The 26,994-nt window shown below is 43.7% G+C and overlaps 1 protein-coding gene across 2 annotated transcripts; it reads left to right on the plus strand.

The window, feature by feature from the left end:
• Positions 1–311: 311 nt before the first annotated feature.
• LOC106606455 (cytochrome P450 2K1) lies at positions 312–20,129 on the plus strand. 2 transcript variants are annotated; one of them, XM_045719863.2, is made up of 9 exons: positions 312–630; positions 1,856–2,018; positions 3,059–3,208; positions 3,407–3,567; positions 7,491–7,670; positions 12,788–12,929; positions 16,523–16,707; positions 19,370–19,472; positions 19,567–20,129. In XM_045719863.2, exons 1-9 carry the CDS (start codon positions 427–429, stop codon positions 19,752–19,754), a joined length of 1,476 nt encoding a protein of 491 aa, XP_045575819.2. In that variant the 5' UTR covers positions 312–426; the 3' UTR covers positions 19,755–20,129. The 2 variants fall into 2 exon arrangements, with proteins under 2 accessions (XP_045575819.2, XP_045575818.2); XM_045719862.2 differs by having other exon boundaries at positions 313–630; positions 19,331–19,472.
• Positions 20,130–26,994: the final 6,865 nt, after the last annotated feature.

Genomic DNA, 26,994 nt, shown 5'->3' on the forward strand with positions numbered 1-26,994 from the left:
TTAGATTTAACCTCATTCTATCTATGTAACCCTCACCATCCATTTGGTGATGGAATAAAGTTTACATGTGTTAATCTGGTCTATTAGCCTAATTCCATTTCGCCGGGCCTATAAATGCCTTTCGATAGTTTTACCTTTTTGGAAAGACCAGGAAACAAATCATATGGAGAGTTTGTCAATGACCTGCAGGTGAGATCATGTGAGTTTCACAATTATATGATATGTCGTGTTTAGCTCCTCCTCTGAGGTTGTACCCTCCCTCTTCTCATCTTGCTCCAATAGGGTGGGGTGGGGAGGTTATACAAATAGCATTCCTTTGAGATCTGTTGTCGTGGAAGTTCTCTGAGCACATACACTTGTTCCATAACGGAGCATTAGTGCGTTGTATTTTTAGCCCAGTATAAGGTGTATGAGCTCAGTTTGAAGATGTCTCTTATAGAAGGTCTTCTACAGACATCAAGCACGGTGACACTGCTGGGCACTGTGCTGTTTCTGCTGGTCCTCTACCTCCGCTCCTCTGGTTCCAGCTCTGAGGAACAGGGGAAGGAGCCTCCAGGACCCAGGCCACTGCCCCTGCTTGGTAACATGCTCCAGCTGGATTTCAAGAAGCCCTACTGCACTCTCTGCGAGGTAAGATGTAGTCCTCTGTTGCTTTCAGAACAAAACATGATGAGGTTGATTTGATTTCACCAGGTTTGAAAAGTTCAGTAAACAAACTGATGAATGAACTCTGGCATATTGCACATGCTTTTAGCTGGTTAATGTTCTATTCTGTAATGTACTTAAGTAGATATGTCCTGCCCAAGTAGCCTGGTCCCAGATGTTTTTTTTGGGACCAGGCTATGGACAAAATACTTTGTGACAGTGACCAATGTGTTGCAAGGAAAGAGATGAGGCCACTTTAGAATATTGAAAGTAAAGGGGAATACCTAGTCATTTGTACAACTGAACGCATTCAACTGAAATGTGTCTTCCGCATTTAACACAACCCCTCTGAATCAGAGAGGTACGGGGGGCTGCCATAATCGACATCCACGTTTTCGGCGCCCGAGATGCACCCTAGGAATATCCTTTCAAGGATCTTGCTATAACAGACCTGGGTTCAAATACATAGTGTACTTAAGTATTTGATATTTTTGTGTTTGACTATTTTCTAATACACAGCCAAAAACAACTACTTCAAATAAAAAACAAGTAGTTGTAAATACATGCCAATTGTAACGGATGCAGGGAGTCAGGAAGCAGGTGCAGTTAATGACCAGTGCAGTTAATGACATGACCAGAACTGTGACATGGAAACATAAACAATTCTATCTGATGACGGATAACAAAAAGAGTGCTATATAAAGAGGTAATCAAGGGAGTAATGAAGTCCAGGTGTGACTGAGTCGCAGGTGTGCGTAATGACGGTTGCCAGATGTGCGTAATGATGGTTGCCAGGTGTGCGTAATGATGGTTGCCAGGTGTGCGTAATGATGGTTGCCAGGTGTGGGTAATGATGGTTGCCAGGTGTGCATAATGATGGTTGCCAGGTGTGCATAAAGATGGGTTGCCAGGACCAATGATTAGTAGACCGGTGACGTTGGGAGCGGGAGCTTGACACCAATACTTTCCAAATGTATTTCCAATAAAAAACTTTGTCTAAATACTAATTGTTTTGTAAGTAATTCAATTACATTGACTGGTATTTGAACCTAGGTCTGACATCAACTGTAAACCACTGTCTTCACGCTATTTCTTGACTGAAACATGTTAAACAAGCTGTATGTGATGTCCAGTTATGTGCTTAGTCATATAGCATTACGAGACATAACTGAGTCTATGGTTTACTTTTATGTATACTTTATCTATCCAGCTCTCCAAGAAATATGGTTCCATCTTCACGGTTCACTTTGGACCCAAGAAAGTGGTTGTTCTGGCAGGATACAAGACGGTCAAGCAGGCGTTGGTAAACCAGGCAGAGGACTTTGGGGACAGGGACATCACGCCTGTGTTCTATGAGTTCAGCCAAGGACATGGTAATGATATTTTACTCTTATGCTGGCTATGTCCCATTCTTAAAGGGATAGTTCACCCAAATTACAACCTGTTTTATTGATTTCCTTAATCTGTAAGCAGTCTATGAACAAGCTAAAACAGCAATCCATGCGTTTGTTCTCCAATGTATGTGTTGGCCACAAATTTGAGCATAGGATAAGTCAACAACATTGTGGGTATGAGTTAACAAATTATGAACTTTTAAAAGTGAGATTTTCACCTAACAGTTACTTTAAATAAACTTTATTGAGCTACACAATACATTTCTGACACTTTGACATTAGTTGGATATGAAATGCATTACAAGCTGTTGAAAGTCTTATTCTAGCCTGGTGGAACAAGTCTGATTGCTGCATTCCCCAATCTGTTTTACTGCATGTATCAGCCTGCCCTTTATCCAATAGATTGGCGTTTGGAATAAGCCAGAAAATGGTCCAATCAGTACCCTCGCAGAAACAGTGGTTGGGTTTAGGACAACAACCAATGTTGCCAAATACTGTGCTTGAATTAGGCTGTCCTCTGATTGGTTGAAAGGGATCCAATAGCTGACAAGTTAATTTTGAATAATACCACTCCTTTCGGACATTTCAGGCTAGAATGGTGAATGCAGAGATCAGGCTAGAATGGTGAATGCAGAGATCAGGCTAGAATGGTGAATGCAGAGATCAGGCTAGAATGGTGAATGCAGAGATCAGGCTAGAATGGTGAATGCAGAGATCAGGCTAGAATGGTGAATGCAGAGATCAGGCTAGAATGGTGAATGCAGAGATCAGACTTTCCACAATTCATCAAATGTTCTGACTCTAATCCTCTAATCCTCCTCTGCAAATTATATAAATGTCTAAGATGTCTAAAATAGTTACAGATGATCATGACCAGAAAGGATGCAGAGATAATTTGGCAGATTATATATATATATATTTGGTACATGCTCATTATTAAATGGCATATTATAGTAAATATCATGATTTATTATTATTACACTTTGAATTGTCATCGAAACAAACTACGTTCTTTACAGGGATTCTGTTTGCCAATGGAGACTCATGGAAAGAGATGAGGCGCTTTGCCCTGAGAAACCTTAGAGACTTTGGGATGGGCAAGAAAAGGATTGAAGAGAAAATCTTAGAGGAAATTCACTACCTGATTGAAGTGTTGGAAAAACATGAGGGTAAGAGTATCAGTATCTCTACACTAGTAGTAAAAGTAGCATGATGTATTTATAGGGGATGCCTAGGCTTAATTGCTTGGTTATAAATCAGGCTATTTTTAACCACATTATTAGTAAATAGCTAATTGGCTTGCTAAGTGATCGTGTGGGTTCTGGAAAGCTTATTTTGTAATTAATTACATGTTTGGTCTATTACAGGTAAGGCATTTGACACCACCCAGCCTGTGATTTATGCCGTCTCCAACATAATCTCGGCCATTGTCTATGGCAGCAGGTTTGAATACACTGACCCGCTATTCACATGCATGGCGGACAGGGCCAAAGAGAGTATGTACCTTACAGGTACTGCATCAGCTCAGGTACAGTCTGCTTATTCACACCATTTTGTTTTTACTGTATTTTCTGAATAAATAATGGCTGTTTCAGTGCAATCAATAAAACTAGGAAACAGAAGAGCTGTTAGGAATTCTTGCAAGTTAAAATGTACATACACAGTTATACTTTACTTGATGTGCCAGTAAACTTATTATAAACCATTATTGTACAGTTTATAACCCATTACTAAGCTGCTTATACATCATTATATACCATATTCATGATGTATACATATAACATATCAAATTAAATCCTCATAGCCCAGTCCAAGCTCTTCTCTGTCCTGGTACACCAATGGTGGAACCAGCTTCCCCCTGAAGCTAGGACAGCAGAGTCCCTGCCCATCTTCCCCCTGAAGCTAGGACAGCAGAGTCCCTGCCCATCTTCCCCCTGAAGCTAGGCCAGCAGAGTCCCTGCCCATCTTCCCCCTGAAGCTAGGCCAGCAGAGTCCCTGCCCATCTTCCCCCTGAAGCTAGGACAGCAGAGTCCCTGCCCATCTTCCCCCTGAAGCTAGGACAGCAGAGTCCCTGCCCATCTTCCCCCTGAAGCTAGGCCAGCAGAGTCCCTGCCCATCTTCCCCCTGAAGCTAGGGCAGCAGAGTCCCTGCCCATCTTCCCCCTGAAGCAAGGCCAGCAGAGTCCCTGCCCATCTTCCCCCTGAAGCTAGGCCAGCAGAGTCCCTGCCCATCTTCCCCCTGAAGCAAGGGCAGCAGAGTCCCTGCTCATCTTCCCCCTGAAGCAAGGGCAGCAGAGTCCCTGCCCATCTTCCCCCTGAAGCAAGGGCAGCAGAGTCCCTGCCCATCTTCCCCCTGAAGCAAGGACAGCAGAGTCCCTGCCCATCTTCCCCCTGAAGCTAGGACAGCAGAGTCCCTGCCCATCTTCCCCCTGAAGCTAGGACAGCAGAGTCCCTGCCCATCTTCCGAAAGCACCTGAAACTCTACCTCCTCAAAAACAATCTTTAATAACCCCCCCCCCCCCAAAAAAAAAAGTTTTCTAGCTCTGATTTTACTGATAACTACTTTATTGAGAAAAGTGTACTTACTATGCCTGTGAGATGTGATTGTGTCACCAATCTATCTTAAGATGAATGCACTAACTGTGAATTGCTCTGGATAAGAGTGTTAGCTAAATGGCAAAAATATTTTTTTAAATTAATTTTATAATTGTAATTATTATATATAATATGGTTACATAATCACTAGTGATGGGCACCGATATACAAAATTATATCAATATCAGTACCATTTTTGTGATTCCGTATCGGTTTGCATAAAATATTGCAACTGTGTATGTTCACTTTTCTGTTCACTTCCATGGCTCTTTGAAGTTCAGACAACTGTTTGCAGATTGTCCGTTGGGCCAGTGTCAATAATGTGCGTACTGGGAGCGGAGTCAGGTGCAGGAGAGCAGAGAGCTGATTACAGGCGCACACTTTATTTTGGCAGGAGAAACCAACAGACAGACAGACAGACGCCACTGCGATGAAAACCTCCAGCCAATATACCAAAGTGCAACATGCGCAAACATTCGCAAAAATATGTACAAGCAAATAAACATACCTTGTGAAATAAAACACGGAATAAACGCACAACAGAAATAGCGCGTCAAACATGACAAGTAAACACGAAACAATCTCACACAAAGACATGAGGGGGAACAGAGTAATAAATACATGTAGTGTGATTGGAGAATGAAAACCAGGTGTGCAGGGAACAAATGACAAATGGAGCGGCGATGGCTAGAAAGCCGGTGACGTCGACCGCCAAACGCCGCCCAAACAAGGAGAGGAGCCGACTTCGGCAGAAGTTGTGACAGTACCCCCCCCCTTGACGCGCAGCTCCAGCGGTGAGCTGACACCAGCCTCGGGGACGACCCGGAGGGCGAGGCGTAGGACGATCTGGCCGGCGATGGTGGAACTCCCGCAGCAGTTCAGGGTCCAACACATCCGCTACCGGAACCAAGCACCTCTCCTCCAGACCGTACCCCTCCCACTCCACGAGGTACTGAAGGCCCCTCGCACGACTCCTCGAATCCAGGATGAAACAGACGGAGTACGCCGGGGCCCCCTCAATGTCCAGAGGGGGCGGAGGAACCTCCTGCACCTCAGACTCCTGGAGTGGACCAGCCACCACCGGCCTGAGGAGAGACACATGGAACGAGGGGTTAATATGGTAATCGGGTGAAGCAGTAACCTGTAACATACCTCGTTCACTCTCCTCAGTACTTTAAATGGCCCCACAAACCACGGGCCCAGCTTTCGGCAGGGCAAGTGGAGGGGCAGGTTTCGGGTCGAGAGCCAGACCCTTTCCCCCGGTGCAAACACCGGGGCTTCACTGCGGTGACGGTCCGCGCTGGTCTTTTGGCGCAGCGCGGCCTGCTGGAGGTGACCATGGGTGGCTTCCCATGTCTCCTCCGTGCGCCTGAACCAATCGTCCACCGCAGGAGCCTCGGTCTGACTCTGATGCCACGGTGCCAGAACCAGCTGGTACCCCAATACACACTGAAAGGGGGAAAGGTTCGTGGAGGAGTGGCGGAGCGAGTTATACGCCATCTCTGCCCAGGGCACGAACGCCGCCCACTCCCCCAGCTGGTCCTGGCAATAGGACCACAGAAATCTGCACACATCCTGGTTCACTCTTTCCACCTGCCCATTACTCTCAGGGTGGAAACCCGAGGTGAGGCTGATCGAGACCCCAGACGTTACATGAACGCCCTCCAGACTCTCGAAGTGAACTGGGGACCTCGATCAGACACTATATCCTCAGGTACCCTGTAGTGCCGGAAGACGTGTGTAAACAGGGCAGTTTGTAGGGCCGTAGGGAGACCGGGCAGAGGGAGTAGACGACAGGACTTAGAGAAACGATCCACAACGACCAGGATCGTGGTGTTTCCCTGTGAGGGAGGAAGATCCGTTAGAAAATCCACCAACAGGTATGACCAAGGCCGTTGTGGAACGGGTAAGGGATGTAACTTACCTCTGGGTAGGTGTCTAGGAGCCTTACACTGGGCGCACACCGAGCAGGAGGAAACATAAACTCTCACGTCCCGAGCCAAGGTGGGCCACAAGTCCTTCCCAGTCAGACAGCGCACCATCCGACTGAACCCCGGATGACCAGAGGAGTGTGATGTGTGGGCCCAATAGATCAACTGGTCACGGACTGCAGATGGAACGTACTGACGCCCGACGGGACACTGGAGTGGAGTGGGCTCTGTACGCAACGCCTGCTCAATGTCCGCGTCCAGCTCCCACACGACCGGCGCCACCAGGCAGGAGTCTGATCCATGGGACGCTCCTCATGTAAACACAAAACAATCTCACACAAAGACATGAGGGGGAACAGAGGAATAAATACATGTAGTGTGATTGGGGAATGAAAACCAGGTGTGCAGGGAACAAGACAAAACAAATGGATAAATGAAAAATGGAGTGGCGATGGCTAGAAAGCCGGTGACGTCGACCGCCGAATGCCGCCCGAACAAGGAGAGGAGCCGACTTCGGCGGAAGTCGTGACAGCCAGGCGTGAATATTCTGGTATTATAATATTGTATTCAAACTGGTTAGTTAGGGAGCCCTATATTATAGGTCCATCAACAGGCAATTAATTTAAATATGCTAAATTGAGAGCCTATGAGGTCTGTTTGAGGGTTTTGTGTACGCAGGAAAAGTAATGTGTTCTTTTTACAGAATAGTAAAAATAATACACCGACATTACAATATGCCTTGCTCATATCGATATCAAATAATATTGAATATCACTATTGGTGCTCACAACTAATAATGACACATTCATGCATATGTGTATCACATTTGAATTTATGTATTTAGTAATCTAATCATAGTTGTGGTGTGTTATGTTATAATTAATATAATATTGTTTTATGCGTATTCTACCTGAATCTATGTGTAGATGTACAACATGTTCCCCTGGTTGGGCCCGTGGATAAACAACCTGACACGTCTGAAAAAGAATATTGCTGATATGAAGATGGAGGTGACAGAGCTGGTGAGGGGCCTGAAGGAGACTCTGAACCCTCAGATGTGTAGAGGCTTTGTGGACTCGTTCCTTGTCCGAAAGCAGACCCTGGAGGTATGAAGACTTCATGCAGAATCTGCATCTCACTCATTCATAACAAAGTGTTGCATTAAACCTCTCTAGGGGGTGTGGGACGCTACCGTCCCACCTGGCCAACATCCAGTGAAATTGCAAAGAGAAATACTCATTATAAAAATTCATAAAACATACAACTGTTATACATCGGTTTAAAGATTAACTTCTTGTTAATCCAACCACGGTGTCATGGTTGTCAAAAGGAGGAGCGGACCAAAGTGCAGTGTGTGTGCCGTTCCACATTTTATTTACACTGAGAAACTATGCAATACATAAATAAACTGAATGACAAAAACAACAAACCGTGACGCAGAGGTGAAACATAAACTGACTCAAAGATAATCTCCCACAAACCCAGGTGGAAAAAAACCCTACTTAAGTATGATCTCCAATTAGAGACAACGAGGACCAGCTGCCTCTAATTGGAGATCATCCCAAACAAAACCCCAACATAGAAATACAAAACTAGAACCTGACAACATAGAAATAGAAAACATATTTTAAAAAACTGTCACGCCCTGACCTACTCTACCATAGAAAATAACATATTTCTATGGTCAGGACGTGACACACGGTGTCAGATTTCAAAAAGCCTTTACGGCGAAAGCATACCATGCGATTATCTGAAAACAGCGCCCAACAGATAAATCATTACAAACAGTTATCAGCCAAGTAGAGGAGTTACACAAGTCAGAAATAGTGATAAAATTACTTACCTTTGATGATCTTCATATGGTTGCTCTCACAAGACTCCCAATAAATGTTTGTTTTGTTCGATAAAGTCCCTCTTTATATACAAAAACCTCTGTTTTGTTCGTTCATTTTGTTCAGTAATCCACAGGCTCAAAGGCAGTCACAACAGACAGACGAAAAATCTGAAAAGTAGCAGTAAAGTTCGTAGAAAAATGTCAAACGATGTTTATAATCAATCCTCAGGTTGTTTTTAGTCATAATAATCTAACATTTCAACCAGACAAAAGCTTTGTCATTATAAAAGGAAAACAAGAAAGGCGTGCTCTCGGTCGCGGGCATGAAAAACCTCTGGGACACTGAATGGTCCACTCATTCAAAGTGGTCTTACTCCCTCATTTTTCAGAATACAAGCCTGAAACAATTTCTAAAGACTGTTGACATCTAGTGGAAGCCATAGGAAGTGCAATTTGAGTCCTGAGTCAATGGATACTGTAATGGCATTCAATAGAAAACTACAAAAATAAGACAATCCACTTTCTGGATGGATTTTTTTCAGGTTTTTGCCTGCCATATCGGTTCTGTTATACTCACAGACATTTGGAAACTTTAGTGTTTTCTATCCAAATCTACCAATTATATACATATCCTAGCTTCTGGGCCTGAGTAGCAGGCAGTTTACTTTGGGCACACTTTTCATCCGGAGGTGAAAATAGTGCCCCCTACCCTAGGGGGGTTAATATTGCTCGGTATGACTATACAGAATATAATTAATCAATAAGGTCCAAGGGGGTGTGGTATATGGTCAATTTACCACAGCTAAGGCACTGCATGATGCGAAGTGCAGTGCCTGTATACAGTCCTTGTATATTGGCCATATTCCACAAAACCCAGAGGTGCCTTGTTGGTGTTATAAACTTGTTACCAACATAATTAGAACAGTAAATGAGTAATTTTGCATCACACCTGTGGTATATTGTCTAAGTTACCAAGACATTCGGACAATCAGTATCCAGGAACCAAACTGTCGGGTTTATAATACTTATTACGCCACCTTGTGGTTCACTTTACTGCCAAAAAACACAACTAACTTGAGTTGTCCAACACTAACATCCCACTGGGCACAGACGTCAATTCAACATCTATTCGACGTTGATTGAACATAATTTAATTAAAATGACGTGGAAACAATGTTGATTCAACCAGTTTGACTAAATGCCAGCTGAAGGAGGATCTAACTAGTTCTCTATGTCAGTAGAATCACATGTAAACTCACACAGACTCAAACACTAAAACAGTTCCTCAAGCTGATTTAAAAGAATGTGTTGATTATCTTTTTTTTTCTTCTTTTCCATATTATGTCTATCTCTGATAAGCTACACAGGAGAGGGGTAAAAATAACCCATATTAATATATGTAGCCTTAGAAATAAGGTTAATACAATGAATAACTTGCTAACATCAGATATATATTCATATATTAGCCATTTATGAGACTCTATAAAATTAATTTGATACATCATTAGCAATACAATGATATAACATCTACAGAAGACACAGGAATACGTATGGGTGAGTTGTTGCTGTACATATTCAAAGCCATATCCCTGTAATGCTTAAAGAGGATCTCATGTCAAGTGTTATTGAAGTGTTGTGGTTGCAGGTTCACCTGCCTCCTCTAAAGCCTATTTTAGTGTAGCTCCTATAGGCCACCAAGTTCTAACTGTCAGTATCCAGATAATGTGTGTGAAATGCTTGATGGGGGCTCCCGAGTGGCGCAGTGGTCTAAGGCACTCCATATCAGTGCTAGAGGCGTCACTACAGACCCTGGTTCGATTCCAGGCTGTTTCACAACCGGCCTTGATTGGAGTCCCATAGGGCGACGCACAATTGGGCCAGCATTGTTAGGGTTTGGCCGGGGTATGCCGACATTGTAAATAACAATTTGTTCTTAACTGACTTGCCTGGTTAAATAAAAAAATTGTGTATGTGATATAAACAGAGAGGTTTACTATCTTGGGGACCTGAATATTGACTGGTTGTCATCAAGCTCTCCGCTGAAGAGGAAGCATCTCACTGTAACCAGTGACTGTAATCTGGTTCAGGTTATTAATCAACCTACTAGGGTGTTTACAAACAGAACAGGAACGATCATCCACATGCACTGTATTGATTACATTTTTACTAATAATATGGATCTTTGTTCTAAAGCTGTATCCCTACCCATTGGATGCAGTGATCACAATATCCGGTGACTATATCCAGGAAAGCAAAGCTTCTAAAAGATGGGACTAAAATAGTGTATGAGATCATACAAAAGATTTTCAATTCAAATGAAGTTGTTTTAGTCACGTGCCGAATACAACCGGTGTAGACCTTACAGTGAAATGCGTACTTACAAACCCTTAATCAACAATGCCGTTTTAAGAAGAAGAAAAAATACATTTTGCTGTGACTCTTATGTGGATGATGTCAAATATTTGTTGGTCTGATGTGATTAATAAGGAGCATCCAGACGCTGCACTTGATGCATTTATGAAATTGCTTCTTCTAGTTATTGATAAACATGTACCTTTTAAGAAACTGGCTCCATGGATTGATGAGGAATTGAAAAACTGTATGGTTGAGAAAGATGGGGCAGAAGGAGTGGCTAATAAGTCTGGCTGTACATCTGACTTACTGCAAATTGAGAAATAATGTGACTAAACTCAACAAAGAGTAGACACTGTATTATGAAGCCAAGATCAAGGATATAAAGAATGATGGGGGGTTAAAACTTTGGAGTACTTTAAATTGGGGCGGCAGGCAGCCTAGTGGTTAGAGAGTTGGACCAGGAACTGAAAGGTAGCTGGATTGAATCCCCAAGCTGACCAAGTAAAAATCTGTCGTTCTGCCCCTGAACAAGGCAGTTAACACGCTCTTCCCCAGTAGGCCATCATTGTAAATAAGAATTTGTTCTTAACTGACTTGCCTAGTTAAATAAATAAAAGGAAATTATGGGCAGAAAGACACATTTTATTAAAATGTAAATAGAATCAGATGGCTTATTTATCACAACCACTTGATGTTGCCAATTCTTTTAATGATAACTTCATTCATTGGCATGGTGGCAAACTTAGGCAGGAAATGCCAGCAAACTGTGAGCTATCATATTCATGCATAAAAAAAACACATAATGAAAGAAAAGCATTGTAAGTTTAAATTTTGTAAAGTTAGTGTGGGAGAGGTGAAGAAATAATTGTCGATAAATAATGACAAACCTCCTGGCATTGAGAACTGTCATGTCTTTTAATCTGAGCCTAGAGAAGTGTTTGTCCTCAGGCCTGGTTCTAACAGCCAACAAATTAGCTTACTGCCAGCTTTTAGCAAACTGTTGGAAAAAATGGTGTTTGGCCAAATACAATGCTATTTCGCTGTAAACAAATGAAGACTTTCGGAATGCTTATAGAGAAGGCCACTGAACATGCACTGGCACAAATGACTGATGATTGGTTGATAGAAATGTAGAATAAAAAGATTTCAGTGCAGCCTTTAATACTAGTGACCATAACGTGTTGAAAAATTGTATGTGTTAGGGCTTTTCAACCTCTGCCATATTGTGGATTCAGAGCTATCTATCTAATAGAACCCAAGGGGTTTTCTTTAATGGAAGCTTCTCTAATGTTGAACATGTAAAGTGTGGTGTACTGCATGGCAGCTCTCTTGGCCCTCTACTCTTTTCTATTTTTATGACCTGCCACTGGCAATAAACAAAGCCTGTGTCCATGTAAGCTGATGATTCAACCCGTCAGCAATCACAGCTAGTGAAATCACTGCAACACTAAACAAAGAGCTGCAGTCAGTTTGAGAATGGGTGGCCAGTAATAAACTGGTCCTGAACATCTCCAAAATGAAGCATTGTATTGATACAAATCATTCCCTAAGTTCTGGATATCAGCTGAATCTGGTAATTAATGGTGTGGCTGCTACTTGGTGTTATTTTAGATTGTAAACTCTCATGGTCAGAACATATTGATTCAATGATTGTAAAGATTTGAAGAGGACTGTCCATGATAAATAGATGCTCTGCTTTTTTCAATCAATCAAATGTATTTATAAAGCCCTTCTTACATCAGCTGATGTCACAAGGTGCTGTAAAGAAACCCGGCCTAAAACCCCAAACAGCAAGCAATGCAGGTGTATAAGCACCACTCTCCACAAAGCAAGCTCTAGTTTGATCTTATCTTAATTATTGTCCAGTTTAAAGAAGGGCCAACTTAAGCTGCCTAGAACAGCGTGGCACATTTATCTCTTCATTGTAATCAGAGGGCTAATATCAATACTATGCATGCCAGTTTATCTTGGGTAAGAGTTGAGGAAAGACTGACTGTACATAACTCATGTCATCTGCGGGTCTGTTTCTGTTAGGAATCTGGCAATATGGATTCTCTCTACCATGACGACAACCTGGTAATTAGTGTTACTAACATGTTTGGTGCTGGTACCGACACCACCGGGACAACCCTGCGCTGGTGTCTACTGCTAATGGCCAAGTACCCCCATATACAGGGTAAGGATTGATATTTACATTTACATTTACATTTAAGTCATTTAGCAGACGCTCTTATCCAGAGCGACTTACAAAATGGTGCATTCACCTTATGATATCCAGTGGAACAACCACTTTACAATAGTGCATCTAAATCTTTTAAGGGGGGGGGGGGGGTTAGAAGGATTACTTTATCCTATCCTAGGTATTCCTTAAAGAGGTGGGGTTTCAGGTGTCTCCGGAAGGTGGTGATTGACTCCGCTGTCCTGGCGTCGTGAGGGAGCTTGTTCCACCATTGGGGTGCCAGAGCAGCGAACAGTTTTGACTGGGCTGAGCGGGAACTGTGCTTCCTCAGAGGTAGGGGGGCCAGCAGGCCAGTGGTGGATGAACGCAGTGCCCTTGTTTGGGTGTAGGGCCTGATCAGAGCCTGAAGGTATGGAGGTGCCGTTCCCTTCACAGCTCCGTAGGCAATCACCATGGTCTTGTAGCGGATGCGAGCTTCAACTGGAAGCCAGTGGAGAGAGCGGAGGAGCGGGGTGACGTGAGAGAACTTGGGAAGGTTGAACACCAGACGGGCTGCGGCGTTCTGGATGAGTTGTAGGGGTTTAATGGCACAGGCAGGGAGCCCAGCCAACAGCGAGTTGCAGTAATCCAGACGGGAGATGACAAGTGCCTGGATTAGGACCTGCGCCGCTTCCTGTGTGAGGCAGGGTCGTACTCTGCGAATGTTGTAGAGCATGAACCTACAGGATCGGGTCACCGCCTTGATGTTAGTGGAGAACGACAGGGTGTTGTCCAGGATCACGCCAAGGTTCTTAGCACTCTGGGAGGAGGACACAAGGGAGTTGTCAACCGTGATGGCGAGATCATGGAACGGGCAGTCCTTCCCCGGGAGGAAGAGCAGCTCCGTCTTGCCGAGGTTCAGCTTGAGCTGGTGATCGTCATCCACACTGATATGTCTGACAGACATGCAGAGATGCGATTCGCCGCCTGGTTATCAGAAGGGGGAAAGGAGAAGATTAATTGTGTGTCGTCTGCATAGCAATGATAGGAGAGACCATGTGTGGATATGACAGAGCCAAGTGACTTGGTGTATAGCGAGAATAGGAGAGGGCCTAGAACAGAGCCCTGGGGGACACCAGTGGTGAGAGCGCATGGTGCGGAGACAGATTCTCGCCACGCCACCTGGTAGGAGCGACCTGTCAGGTAGTATAAACACAAACGCATGCACGCACACTCACCACAGGAGGCTGCTGAGGGGAGGACGGCTCATAATAATGGCTGGAATGGAGTGGTATGAAAAATATGGAAACCATGTCTTCGATTCCGTTTCAGCCATTATGAGCCCGTCCTCCCCAATTAAGGTGCCACCTGTGACACACAGACATGAAACAGTAAAGCACTCATGGTGTTAAAAGTTATAAACATTGGCAAAGAGCCAGATTGAAGAATATATTATGAAACTAGATAAGGATGGCTTGGTTAATGAAGGTTAAACGTTAACTCAGGTTTAAACACTGAGTGTACAAAACATTACGAACATCTTCCTCAGAACAGCCTCAATTCGTTGGTGCAAAGACTCTAGAAGGTGTCGAAAGCATTCCACAGAGATGCTGGCCCATGTTGAATCCAATGCTTTCCACAGTTGTGTCAAGTTGGCTGGATGTCCTTTGGGTGGTGGACCATTCTTGATACACACGGGAAACTGTTGAGTGGGAAAAACCCAGCGGCGTTGCAGTTCTTGACACAAACCGATGCGCTTGGCACCTTCACCATACCCCGTTCAAAGGCATTTAAATCTTTTGTCTTGCCCATTCACTCTCTGAATCGAACGCAAAGACAATCCTTGTCGCAAGACCCACTGGTTGACGCTTATTTATAAAACCCTCTTAAGCCTCACTCCCCCCTATCTGAGATATCTACTGCAGCCCTCATCCTCCACATACAACACCTGTTCTGCCAGTCACATTCTGTTAAAGGTCCCCAAAGTGCACACATCCTTGGGTCGCTCATCTTTTCAGTTCGCTGCAGCTAGCGACTGGAACGAGCTGTAACAAACACTCATATCTCAATCACTTCATTCAAAGACTCAATCATGGACAGTCTTACTGACAGTGGCTGCTTTGTGTGATGTATTGTTCTCTACCTTGCCCTTTGTGCTGTTGTCTGTGCCCAATAATGTTAGTACCATGTTTTGTGCTGCTACCATGCTGTGTTGTCATCTTAGTTCTCTCTTTATGTAGTGTTGTGTTCTCTCGTCGTGGTGTGTGTTATCCTATATTTATATTTTATTTATTTTTAATCCCAACCCCCGTCCCCGCAGGAGGCCTTTTGGTAGGCCGTCATTGTAAATAAGAATTTGTTCTTAACAGACTTGCCTAGTTAAATAAAGTCTCAATTGTCTCGAGGCTTAAAAATCCTTTGTTAACCTGTCTCCTCCCCTTCATTTACACCGATTGAAGTGGATTTAACAAGAGACAGTAAGAGATCCTAGCTTTCACCTGTTCAGTCTGTCATGGAAAGAAGAGCAGGTGTTAATGTTTTGTATACTCAGTGTACATTTCACTGTATTAACCTCTCTTGGGTAGGGGGCAGTATTTTCACCTCCGGATGAAAAGCGTGCCCAAAGTAAACTGCCTGCTACTCAGGCCCAGAAGCTAGGATATGCATATAATTGGTAGATTTGGATAGAAAACACTAAAGTTTCTAAAACTGTTAAAATAATGTCTGGGAGTATAACAGAGCTGATTTGGCAGGCGAAACCCAGAGGACAAACCATCCAGGGAAATAAAATTGAGGTCATAGGATTTTTCAATGGGTTTCTATGGGATACCCTTATTATTAGGAACCTGGTTGCAGTTCCTATGGCTTCCACTAGACGTCAACAGTCTTTAGAAATTGTTCAATGATTTTTTTGAGAAATGAAGAAGTAGTCCTATTCATTGTAAGTGTCACTACTGTTTTGGTGCGCGTGAACTGGAGCGCGCTACACGTTGTTTTTATCCGAAATTAGAAACGGTTTATTCCGTCTTAAATTTGATCGATTATTTACGTTTTAGGGTACCTGAGGTTGGATTAGGAATGTTGTTTGAAATGTTTGGACCAAGTTTACAGGTAACTTATTAAATACTTTGTAGGCATGTTGGGCGAGTTGAAACCGGTGTATTTCTGAATCAAATGCGCCAAATAAATGGACATTTTTGGTACATAAAGAAGGACATTATCGAACAAAAGGACCATTTGTGATGTTTCTGGGACATTTTGGAGTGCCAAATTAAGAAGATCTTCAAAGGTAAGGCATTAATTATATGGCTATTTCTGACTTTTGTGGCGCAACTGCCTGGTTGAAATATGATTCATGTGTTTGTATGTGGGGCGCTGTCCTCAGATAATCGCATGGTTTGCTGTCGCCATAAAGCCTTTTTGAAATCTGACACAGAGGCTGTATTAACAAGAAGTTAAGCTTTATTTTGATGTATAACACATACATTTTCAAGAATGTTAAATATTTGAATTTAATATTTATGAATTTCGCGCTCTGCAATTTCACAGGATAATGGCCAGGTGGAATGCTACTGTCCCACCTGCCCATAAGAAGTTCCTTTCTGTCTCAGACCAGGTCCAGGAGGAGATCAGCAGGGTCATAGGAAGTCGTCAGCCCTTGGTAGAGGACAGGAAGAACCTACCCTACACTGATGCAGTGATCCATGAGACCCAGAGACTGGCCAGCATTTTACCCATTGCCATCCCTCACACCACCAGCCGAGATATCACCTTCCAGGGATATTTCATCAAAAAGGTCAGATACCTGGATATCCAAATCTCTTTGTTTATTTTGTGACCAACTTCATATTGTTGTCTTTTTTTCTGAAGGGAGGTTACAGGCTCAAAAAACAATAAAAGAAATGCATACAAAGAGAAGCCCAATCCATTCCCCCCTTCAGTCCCTATCCAACTGCCCGCATCCTCCTTCCCCACCTGGAAACCATGCCTCCCACCCCGCCTGTATAAATTGATGGTTGGGATTACAGGATGCCAAGGTCATATTTGTCTATTGTAACGTGTGAGCTGGGAGTCGGGAAGCAAGTTCAGGGAGTTAATCATTTAATCAATAAACTAAACATAATACAAAACAAGAACGAACAACGCACAGACATGAAACTGAAACAATAACGCCTGGGAAGGAACCGAAGGGAGTGATATATGGAAGGTAATCAGGCAGGTGATGGTGTCCAGGTGAGTCTGAGGTGCTGGTGCACGTAATGATGGTGATAGGTGTGTGTGTGTAATAATGAGAGCCTGGTGACCTAGTGCGCCGGAGAGGGAGTACACGGTGTAACTATATTCTGTTCATGTTAAAGAATTGTTCAAATTGAATTAGATCTGTGGACCATACTTTTTTAATGGCTAGCTCAGAATGAGCTTTCCAAAAGTTGTTTATATATTATAGAGATCAGTCCTTTTGGGAGCCCAGAAAATGTATTTATAAATCCATCACTGCATGGTTTGGTAGTTGGGGTTTCCCAAGGGACTCCGTAGACCAGCATAATTGACTTTAGTTGTAAATATAGAAAAAAGGAGTTGCCTGGTAATGTGTATGTATCTTTCAAATCTTGGCATGTTCTCAAACCATTACTGTCCATGATATTGGTAAGGATTCCACATTTGGGGGATGCAAAAAGACGGCATCCAGATGACAACACATTATTGTGAAATATTGGAGTATGGGCATGCCATAAATATACACTGCTCAAAAAAATAAAGGGAACACTTAAACAACACAATGTAACTCCAACTCAATCACACTTCTGTGAAATCAAACTGTCCACTTAGGAAGCAACACTGATTGACAATAAATTTCACATGGAATAGACAACAGGTGGAAATTATAGGCAATTAGCAAGACACCCCCAATAAAGGAGTGGTTCTGCAGGTGGTGACACAGACCACTTCTCAGTTCCTATGCTTCCTGGCTGATGTTTTGGTCACTTTTGAATGCTGGCGGTGCTTTCACTCTAGTGGTAGCATGAGACGGAGTCTACAACCCACACAAGTGGCTCAGGTAGTGCAGCTCATCCAGGATGGCACATCAATGCGAGCTGTGGCAAGAATGTTTGCTGTGTCTGTCAGCGTAGTGTCCAGAGCATGGAGGCGCTACCAGGAGACAGGCCAGTACATCAGGAGACGTGGAGGAGGCCGTAGGAGGGCAACAACCCAGCAGCAGGACCGCTACCTCCGCCTTTGTGCAAGGAGGAGCAGGAGAAGTACTGCCAGAGCCCTGCAAAATGACCTCCAGCAGGCCACAAATGTGCATGTGTCTGCTCAAACGGTCAGAAACAGACTCCATGAGGGTGGTATAAGGGCCCGACGTCCACAGGTGGGGGTTGTGCTTACAGCCCAACACCGTGCAGGACGTTTGGCATTTGCCAGAGAACACCAAGATTGGCAAATTCGCCACTGGCGCCCTGTGCTCTTCACAGATGAAAGCAGGTTCACACTGAGCACGTGACAGACGTGACAGAGTCTGGAGACGCCGTGGAGAACGTTCTCCTGCCTGCAACATCGTCCAGCATGACCGGTTTGGCGGTGGGTCAGTCATGGTGTGGGGTGGCATTTCTTTGGGGGGCCGCACAGCCCTCCATGTGCTCGCCAGAGGTAGCCTGACTGCCATTAGGTACCGAGATGAGATCCTCAGACCCCTTGTGAGACCATATGCTGGTGCGGTTGGCCCTGGGTTCCTCCTAATGCAAGACAATGCTAGACCTCATGTGGCTGGAGTGTGTCAGCAGTTCCTGCAAGAGGAAGGCATTGATGCTATGGACTGGCCCGCCCGTTCCCCAGACCTGAATCCAATTGAGCACATCTGGGACATCATGTCTCGCTCCATCCACCAACGCCACGTTGCACCACAGACTGTCCAGGAGTTGGCGGATGCTTTAGTCCAGGTCTGGGAGGAGATCCCTCAGGAGACTATCCGCCACCTCATCAGGAGCATGCCCAGGCGTTGTAGGGAGGTCATACAGGCACGTGGAGTCCACACACACTACTGAGCCTCATTTTCACTTGTTTTAAGGACATTACATCAAAGTTGGATCAGCCTGTATTGTGGTTTTCCACTTTAATTTTGAGTGTGACTCCAAATCCAGACCTCCATGGGTTGATAAATTGGATTTCCATTGATTATTTTTGTGTGATTTTGTTGTCAGCACATTCAACTATGTAAAGAAAAAAGTATTTAATAAGATTATTTATTTCATTCAGATCAAGGATGTGTTGTTTAAGTGTTCCCTTTATTTTTTTGAGCAGTATATATTTCTGCCTGAAGTTGTAATCCACTCCTTTTGAGTGTGCACATTTATTAAACCAAGTTTCATCACATTTACTTTGAAAATAACGGGTCCTAAGCTTCACCCTTACTGCAGGGGACATCTGTGATTCCTCTACTGACGTCGGTCCTACAGGACAATAGCGAATGGGAGAGCCCCCACACCTTTACCCCCTCCCACTTTCTGGATGAGCACGGAGGATTTGTCAAGAGGGACGCCTTCATGGCCTTCTCTGCAGGTATATTAACTTCATTATATAACAAATAATTTCATTGCAAGAAGTAGAACAATTCTGGTAGCCTTTTGTTCTATATCTTTGGTCTCTCTCGCAGGTCATAGGGTGTGTCTGGGGGAGGGTCTGGCCAGGATGGAGCTCTTCCTCTTCTTCACCTCCCTGCTGCAGCGCTTTCGTTTCACTCCTCCTCCTGGAGTAACAGAGGATGATCTGGACCTCACACCATTCGTGGGGTTCACCCTCAACCCTTCACCTCACCAGCTCTGTGCTGTGAGCCGGCTCTGAGATTTGAACATGAAAATATTGGTGGGGCAAACTCAATCACAAAAGCTAATATGCATCGAAACCACTAGACATTAAATGCACCATTCTAATAAATAATCCCAGAAATGAGTTTACGCGACACACACAAACATTAGATTTAGTTTATGATCGGTTCATAGGCTACTTCCAATATCTTTTTACATTTAATTACACGAAGACTACGGTAGTCGAACATATTTTTATAGAGTGAAGTCTATTTTACTTCATTTTCAGCATTGGTCTGCAGCATTGCTAAATTTGTTAGAGTATTGGGACTCAGTCCAACACGTTCTGAGGGTAGTTGCCTGTTAATAAGATATTCCTGTTAAGAATAAAGCAACAAAGTTTATAAAGCTTCTCCTTCGTTTCAATCATTGCATCGTAAGTTCCATGGGTTATTAAAACAGGGTCTTATCCTGTTTTAACTGTGCCTATTAAAACAGGATAAATCCATTAGAATTCAATTGCTTTTTTGACAACACCCCTTCGGATTTGAACGAAACCTTCCATACATATTTGCCCATTGTTAAAATGCACAGAAAGTGACTTATTAAATAAATATTTTTGTTCCCAAGAAAATTGACAACTGGGTTTGTAGATAAACCAAAATACAAATGTATTTGTTGCTAGGATGTACCGCCCCCCTGCTACCATGGCGGATGCTATTGTTGCTATTTCTGAGTGTTTAACACCTTTTCTGTCCTCGGAGTTGGTCATTTTGGGGGATTTGAATCTGGATTAGCTATCCCTGGCTTCAGATCAATTTAATATGCATAGATTTTTATCTTACTCAATTGATCTCAAAACCCACATGGCCCTGTTAACTCTTCATTGATTGAGTTAATTCTTACTAATAACCCCCATAAATATTTGTGTAGTGGAGTATTTGCATATGATCTCAGTGATAATTGTCCCATAGGAAGTATTAGAGATACGAAACGGCAAAATACTAATCAGGGTTGAATTAAGTAACTTTTTTTTAAAAATGTTTCTGCTTAAGGGTTTTTACATGACATGTTCTACTCTGATAAAACCACTGTCTCCTGTATTCCTGACCATGAGTTGGCTCTACAAAAGGTCTCCTCTATAAATAAATATATACACTACCGTTAAAAAGTTTGGGGTCACTTAGAAATGTCCTTGTTTTTGAAAGAAAAGCTCATTTTTGTCCATTAAAATAACATCAAATTGATCAAAAATACAGTGTAGACATTGTTAATGTGGTAAATGAGTGTTGATGCTGGAAACGGCTGATTTTTTTTAGGGAATATCTACAGAGGCCCATTATCAGCAACCATCACACATGTGATCCAATGCCACGTGTTAGCTAATCCAAGTTTATCATTTTAAAACGATAATTGATCATTAGAAAACCCTTTTGCAATTGTTAGTACAACTGAAAGTAGTACTGATTAAAGAAGCATAAAACTGGCCTTCTTTAAACTACATTTACATTTAGACTTACAAATTGGTGCATTCACCTTATGATATCCAGTGGAACAACCACTTTACAATAGTACATCTATATCTTTTTTTTTTTGGGGGGGGGGGGGGCGGTTAGAAGGAATACTTTATCCTATCCCAGGTATTCCTTAAAGAGGTGGGGTTTCAGGTGTCTCCGGAAGGTGAACAGTTTTGATTGGGCTGAGCGGGAACTGTGCTTCCGCAGAGGTAAGGAGGCGAGCAGGCCAGAGGTGGATGAACGCAGTGCCCTTCTTTGGGTGTAGGGACTGATCAGAGCCTGAAGGTACGGAGGTGCCGTTCCCCTCACAGCTCCGTAGGCAAGCACCGTGGTCTTGTAGCAGATGCGAGCTTCAACTGGAAGCCAGTGGAGTGTGCGGAGGAGCGGGGTGACGTGAGAGAACACGGGAAGGTTGAACACCAGACGGGCTGCGGCGTTCTGGATGAACTGTAGGGGTTTAATGGCACAGGCAGGGAGCCCCGCCAGCAGCGAGTTGCAGTAATCCAGACGGGAGATGACAAGTGCCTGGATTAGGATCTGCGCCGCTTCCTGTGTAAGGCAGGGTCGTACTCTGCGAATGTTGTAGAGCATGAACTTACAGGATCGGGTCACCGCCTTGATGTTAGCGGAGAATGACAGGGTGTTGTCCAGGGTCACGCCAAGGCTCTTAGCACTCTGGGAGGAGGACACAATGGAGTTGTCAACCGTGATGGCGAGATCATGGAACGGGCAGTCCTTCCCCGGGAGGAAGAGCAGCTCCGTCTTGCAGAGGTTCAGCTTGAGGTGGTGCTCCGTCATCCACACTGATATGTCTGCCAGACATGCAGAGATGCGATTCGCCACCTGGTTATCAGAAGGGGGAAAGGAGAAGATTAATTGTGTGTCGTCTGCGTAGCAATGATAGGAGAGACCATGTGAGGATATGACAGAGCCAAGTGACTTGGTGTATAGCGAGAATAGGAGAGGGCCTAGAACTGAGCCCTGGGGGACACCAGTGGTGAGAGCACGTTGTGCGGAGACGGATTCTCACCACGCCACCTGGTAGGAGCGACCTGTCAGGTAGGATGCAATCCAAGAGTGAGCCGCGCCGGAGATGCCCAACTCGGAAAGGGTGGAGAGGAGGATCTGATGGTTCACAGTATCAAAGGCAGCAGATAGGTCTAGAAAGATGAGAGCAGAGGAGAGAGAGTTAGCTTTAGCAGTGCGGAGAGACTCTGGAGCATCAGCATTTGTGGGTTCGATTACAGGCTCAAAATGACCAGAAACAAAGACCTTTCTTCTGCAACTTGTCAGTCTATTCTTGTTCTGTGAAATGAAGGCTATTCCATGTGAGAAACTGAAGATCTCGTACAACGCTGTGTACTTCTCCCTTCACAGAACAGCGCAAACTGGCTCTAACCAGAATAGAAAGAAGTGGGAGGCAGCTTCATTAAAAAGTACCCACAAAACACCGGTCTCAACGTCAACAGTGAAGAGGTGACCACAGGATGCTGGCCTTCTAGGCAGAGTTGCAAAGAAAAAGCCATATCTCAGACTGGCCAATAATAAGAAAAGATTAAGATGGGCAAAAGAACAGACACTGGACAGAGGAACTCTGCCTAGGACGCATCCCGTTGTTGCCTCTTCACTGTTGACGTTGAGACTGGTGTTTTGCGGGTACTATTTAATGACGCTGTCAGTTGAGGCGTCTGTTTCTCAAACTTGACACTAATGTACTTGTCCTCTTGCCCAGTTGTGCACCGGGGCCTCTCACTCCTCTTTCTATTCTGGTTAGAGATTAGTGCTGGTTAGACTGGTACTGTAAATAATTTTTTATATATTTCATTAAAATCATTCAATAACTTTGTCTTAGAGGCGATGATAATATATTATCAAGCTTATCCACAATTTATCTTCCCTGCAAGATGTTAGGTTGATCATTGTGGACAATATCCGATTTATTTGAAATACACAAACTATACATTTAGCAAATTCTTTTGGTATCACAACGCAGAAGTGTAAAATGACTCCAGCTGTGTGTTATACAGTGCCTTCGGAAAGTATTCAGACCCCTTTTACTTTTTCCACATTGTTACGTTATAGCCGTATTCTAAAATGGATTAAATAAATACAAATCTACACACAAAACCCCACAATGACAAAGCAAAAACAGGTTTAGACATTTTTGCAAATGTATCAAACCACAAACCGATACCTCATTTACGTAAGTGTTCAGACCTTTTCTAAAAGAAAATTGAGTTTAAGTGCATCCTGTTTCCATTGATCATCTTTGATGTTTCTACAGCTTGATTGGAGTCCACCAGTGGTAAATTGAATTGATTGGACATGATTTGGAAAGGCACACACCTGTCTATATAAAGGTCCCACAGTTGACAGTGCATTTCAGAGCAAAAACCTAGCCGTGAGGTCGAAAGAATTGTCCGTAGAGCTCAGAGATACATTTGTGTCGAGGCACAGATCTGGGGAAGGGTTAAAAAAGAATTCTGCAGCATTGAAGGTCCCAAAGAACACAATGGCCTCCATCATTCTTAATTGGAAGTTTGGAACCACCAAGACTCTTCCTAGAGCTGGCCGCCTGACAAAACTGAGCAGTCAGGGGATAAGGGCCTTGGTCAGACAGAACTCTGGAGATCCTCTGTGGAGATGGGACAACTTTCCAGAAGGACAACCATCTCTGCAGCACTCTACCAATCAGGCCTTTATGGTAGAGTGGCCAGACGGAAGCCACTCCTCAGTAAAAGGCACATGACAGTCCGCTTGGAGTTTGCCAAAAGGCACCTTGTCACGCCCTGACCTGAGAGAGCCTTTTTATGTCTCTATTTAGGTTTGGTCAGGGTGTGATTTGGGTGGGCATTCCTTTTTTCTATGTTTTTGTATTTCTTTGTTTTGGCCTGGTATGGCTCTCAATCAGGGACAGCTGTACATCGTTGTAGCTGATTGGGAGTCATACTTAGGCAGCCTGTTTTCCTTTGGAGTTTTGTGGGTAGTTGTTTTCTGTCTTGTGTGTGTTCACCTGGCAGAACTGTTGGCTTTCGTTTTCTTGTTTGTTTTAAAGTGTTTCATTAACTATAATTATGACCACTTACCACGCTGCATCTTGGTCCCCTCTTCCAGGCGATCGTCACACACCTAAAGACTCTCAGCCCATGAGAAACAACATTCTCTTGTCTGATGAAACCAAGATTGAACTCTTTGGCCTGAATGCCAAAAGTCATGTCTGGAGGAAACTATCCCTTCGGTGGGGATGTTTTTCAGCGGTAGGGACTGGTAGACTAGTCAGGATCAAGGGAAAGATGAACAGCGCAAAGTACAGATAGATCATTGATCAGAACCCTCAGGACCTCAGACTGGGATGAAGTTTCAACTTCCAACAGGACAACGAGCCAACACAGGAGTGGCTTTGGGACAAGTCTCTGAATGTCCTTGAGTGGCCCAGCCAGAGCCCGGACTTGAACCCTATCTAACATCTCTGGAGAGACCTGAAAATAGCTGTACAGCAACACTCCCCATCCAACCTGACAGTGCTTGAGAGGATCTTCAGAGAAAAATGGGAGAAACTCCCCAAATACAGATGTGCCAAGCTTGTTGCGTCATACCCAAGAAGACTCGAGGCTGTAATCGCTGCCATAGGTGCTTCAACAAAGTACTCAGTACAGGGTCTGAATACTTAAGTAAATGTGATATTTACATTTTTAATATTTAAAGGGGAGCGAGGAGAAAATATTTTCTAAAAACCTGTTTTTGTTTTGTTATTGTGGGGTATTGTGTGTAGATTGATGAGGGAAAAACTATTTAATCAATTTTAGAATGAGGCTGTAACATAACAAAATGTGGAAAAAGTCAAGGGGTCTGAATACTTTCTCTAGGCACTGTATATTTCTATTGACTGTATGTTTCCAGTAGTAATAATAAAGAAAATAACTGTTTTTTCAGTGTTGGAGGCCACATTTTATATGTGAATAATTAAACCATGCACATAATGGACCTTTGATAAGTTTGTAGACTTTATACACTCAAATAAGAATATCTACAAGACCTGGAGTTAAGACTGTGCTGAAATCGGATATTGTTATTGGACACAAAGTCTATTGTAGATAACAAATTAATGAAAAATTCCTGCTGCATGTGCAGTCTAGGTAAGATTAAGAATGCTGCACTTCATATAAAGTGATCTTATTTTTCACAGATACTGTATAATGAAAAGAACAGCTCCATTTGAAAATGTAGACTAATATTTAATTTAATGCTGTGGGATTATCAGGGCTGTATTTACTAGGAACCAAACAAAAGTAACCGGGCCAAAACTGGGCGGGACTAACGTGAATTTGTCCAATAAGAAACACTTGTTTTCCTTGAAAAACTTTTTCCATTTTACCTGATCTCACTTCAGCTATTATTTTCTTTGATAATGCAATTGACTATTCACCCTTTAATAAAAACCTCTTAAAATAAAAAAATGATGCGGAAGCATTGAAAAATTCTCCAAATAGGTTAAATGAGAAAGGAATGGAAATGTTTCTCGCTAATAGTAGCCAACTCTTTTTTTTCTCCTTGCCATGCATTAGCCAAATTACAGTAAAAGCCTATTAACTTTTCTATACGAGTGCCTTTATATTTTTGAAAGGGTTTGCTAATGCTTATGCACTGTTCACACTACCAGAATCTACATTGTTGCTTGTTGAATCAAATCAAATTTGTTTATATAGCCCTTCTTACATCAGCTGATATCTCAAAGTGCTGTACAGAAACCCAGCCTAAAACGACAAACAGCAAGCAATGCAGGTGTAGAAGCACGGTGGCTAGGAAAAACTCCCTAGAAAGGCCAATAACTAGGAAGAAACCTAGAGAGGAACCAGGCTATGAGGGGTGGCCAGTCCTCTTCTGGCTGTGCCGGGTGGAGATTATAACAGAACATGGCCAAGATGTTCAAATGTTCATAAATGACCAGCATGGTCAAATAATAATAATCACAGTAGTTGTCGAGGGTGCAACAAGTCAGCACCTCAGGAGTAAATGTCAGTTGGCTTTTCATTGCTGATCATTGAGAGTATCTCTACTGCTCCTGCTGTCTCTAGAGAGTTGAAAACAGCAGGTCTTGGACAGGTAGCAGGTCTTGGACAGATAGCACGTCCGGTGAACAGGTCAGGGTTCCATAGCCGCAGGCAGAACAGTTGAAACTGGAGCAGCAGCACGGCCAGGTGGACTTGGGACAGCAAGGAGTCATCATGCCAGGTAGTCCTGGGGCATGGTCCTAGGACTCAGGTCCCCCGAGAGAGAGAGAGAGAGAGAGAGAGAGAGAGAGAGAGAGAGAGAGAGAGAGAAAGAAAGAAAGAGAGAGAGAATTAGAGAGAGCATACTTAAATTCACACAGGACACTGGAGAAATACTCCAGATATAACAGACTGACCCTAGCCCCCCGACACATAAACTACTGCAGCATAAATACTGGAGGCTGAGACAGGAGGGGTCAGGAGACACTGTGGCCCCATCCGATGAAACCCCCGGACAGGGCCAAACAGGCAGGATATAACCCCACCCACTTTGCCAAAGCACAGCTCCCACACCACTAGAGAGATAGCTTCAACCACCAACGTACCATCCTGAGACAAGGCCGAGTATAGCCCACAAAGATCTCCGCCACGGCACAAGGGGAGGTGCCAACCCAGACAGGAAGACCACGTCAGTGACTCAACCCACTCAAGTGACGGCATGGAAGAGCACCAGTAAGTCAGTGACTCAGCCCCTGCAATAGGGTTTGAG

The sequence above is a fragment of the Salmo salar genome, chromosome 06 (assembly GCF_965601325.2).
Source record: "Salmo salar chromosome 06, fSalSal1, whole genome shotgun sequence".
NCBI lineage: Eukaryota > Metazoa > Chordata > Actinopteri > Salmoniformes > Salmonidae > Salmo > Salmo salar.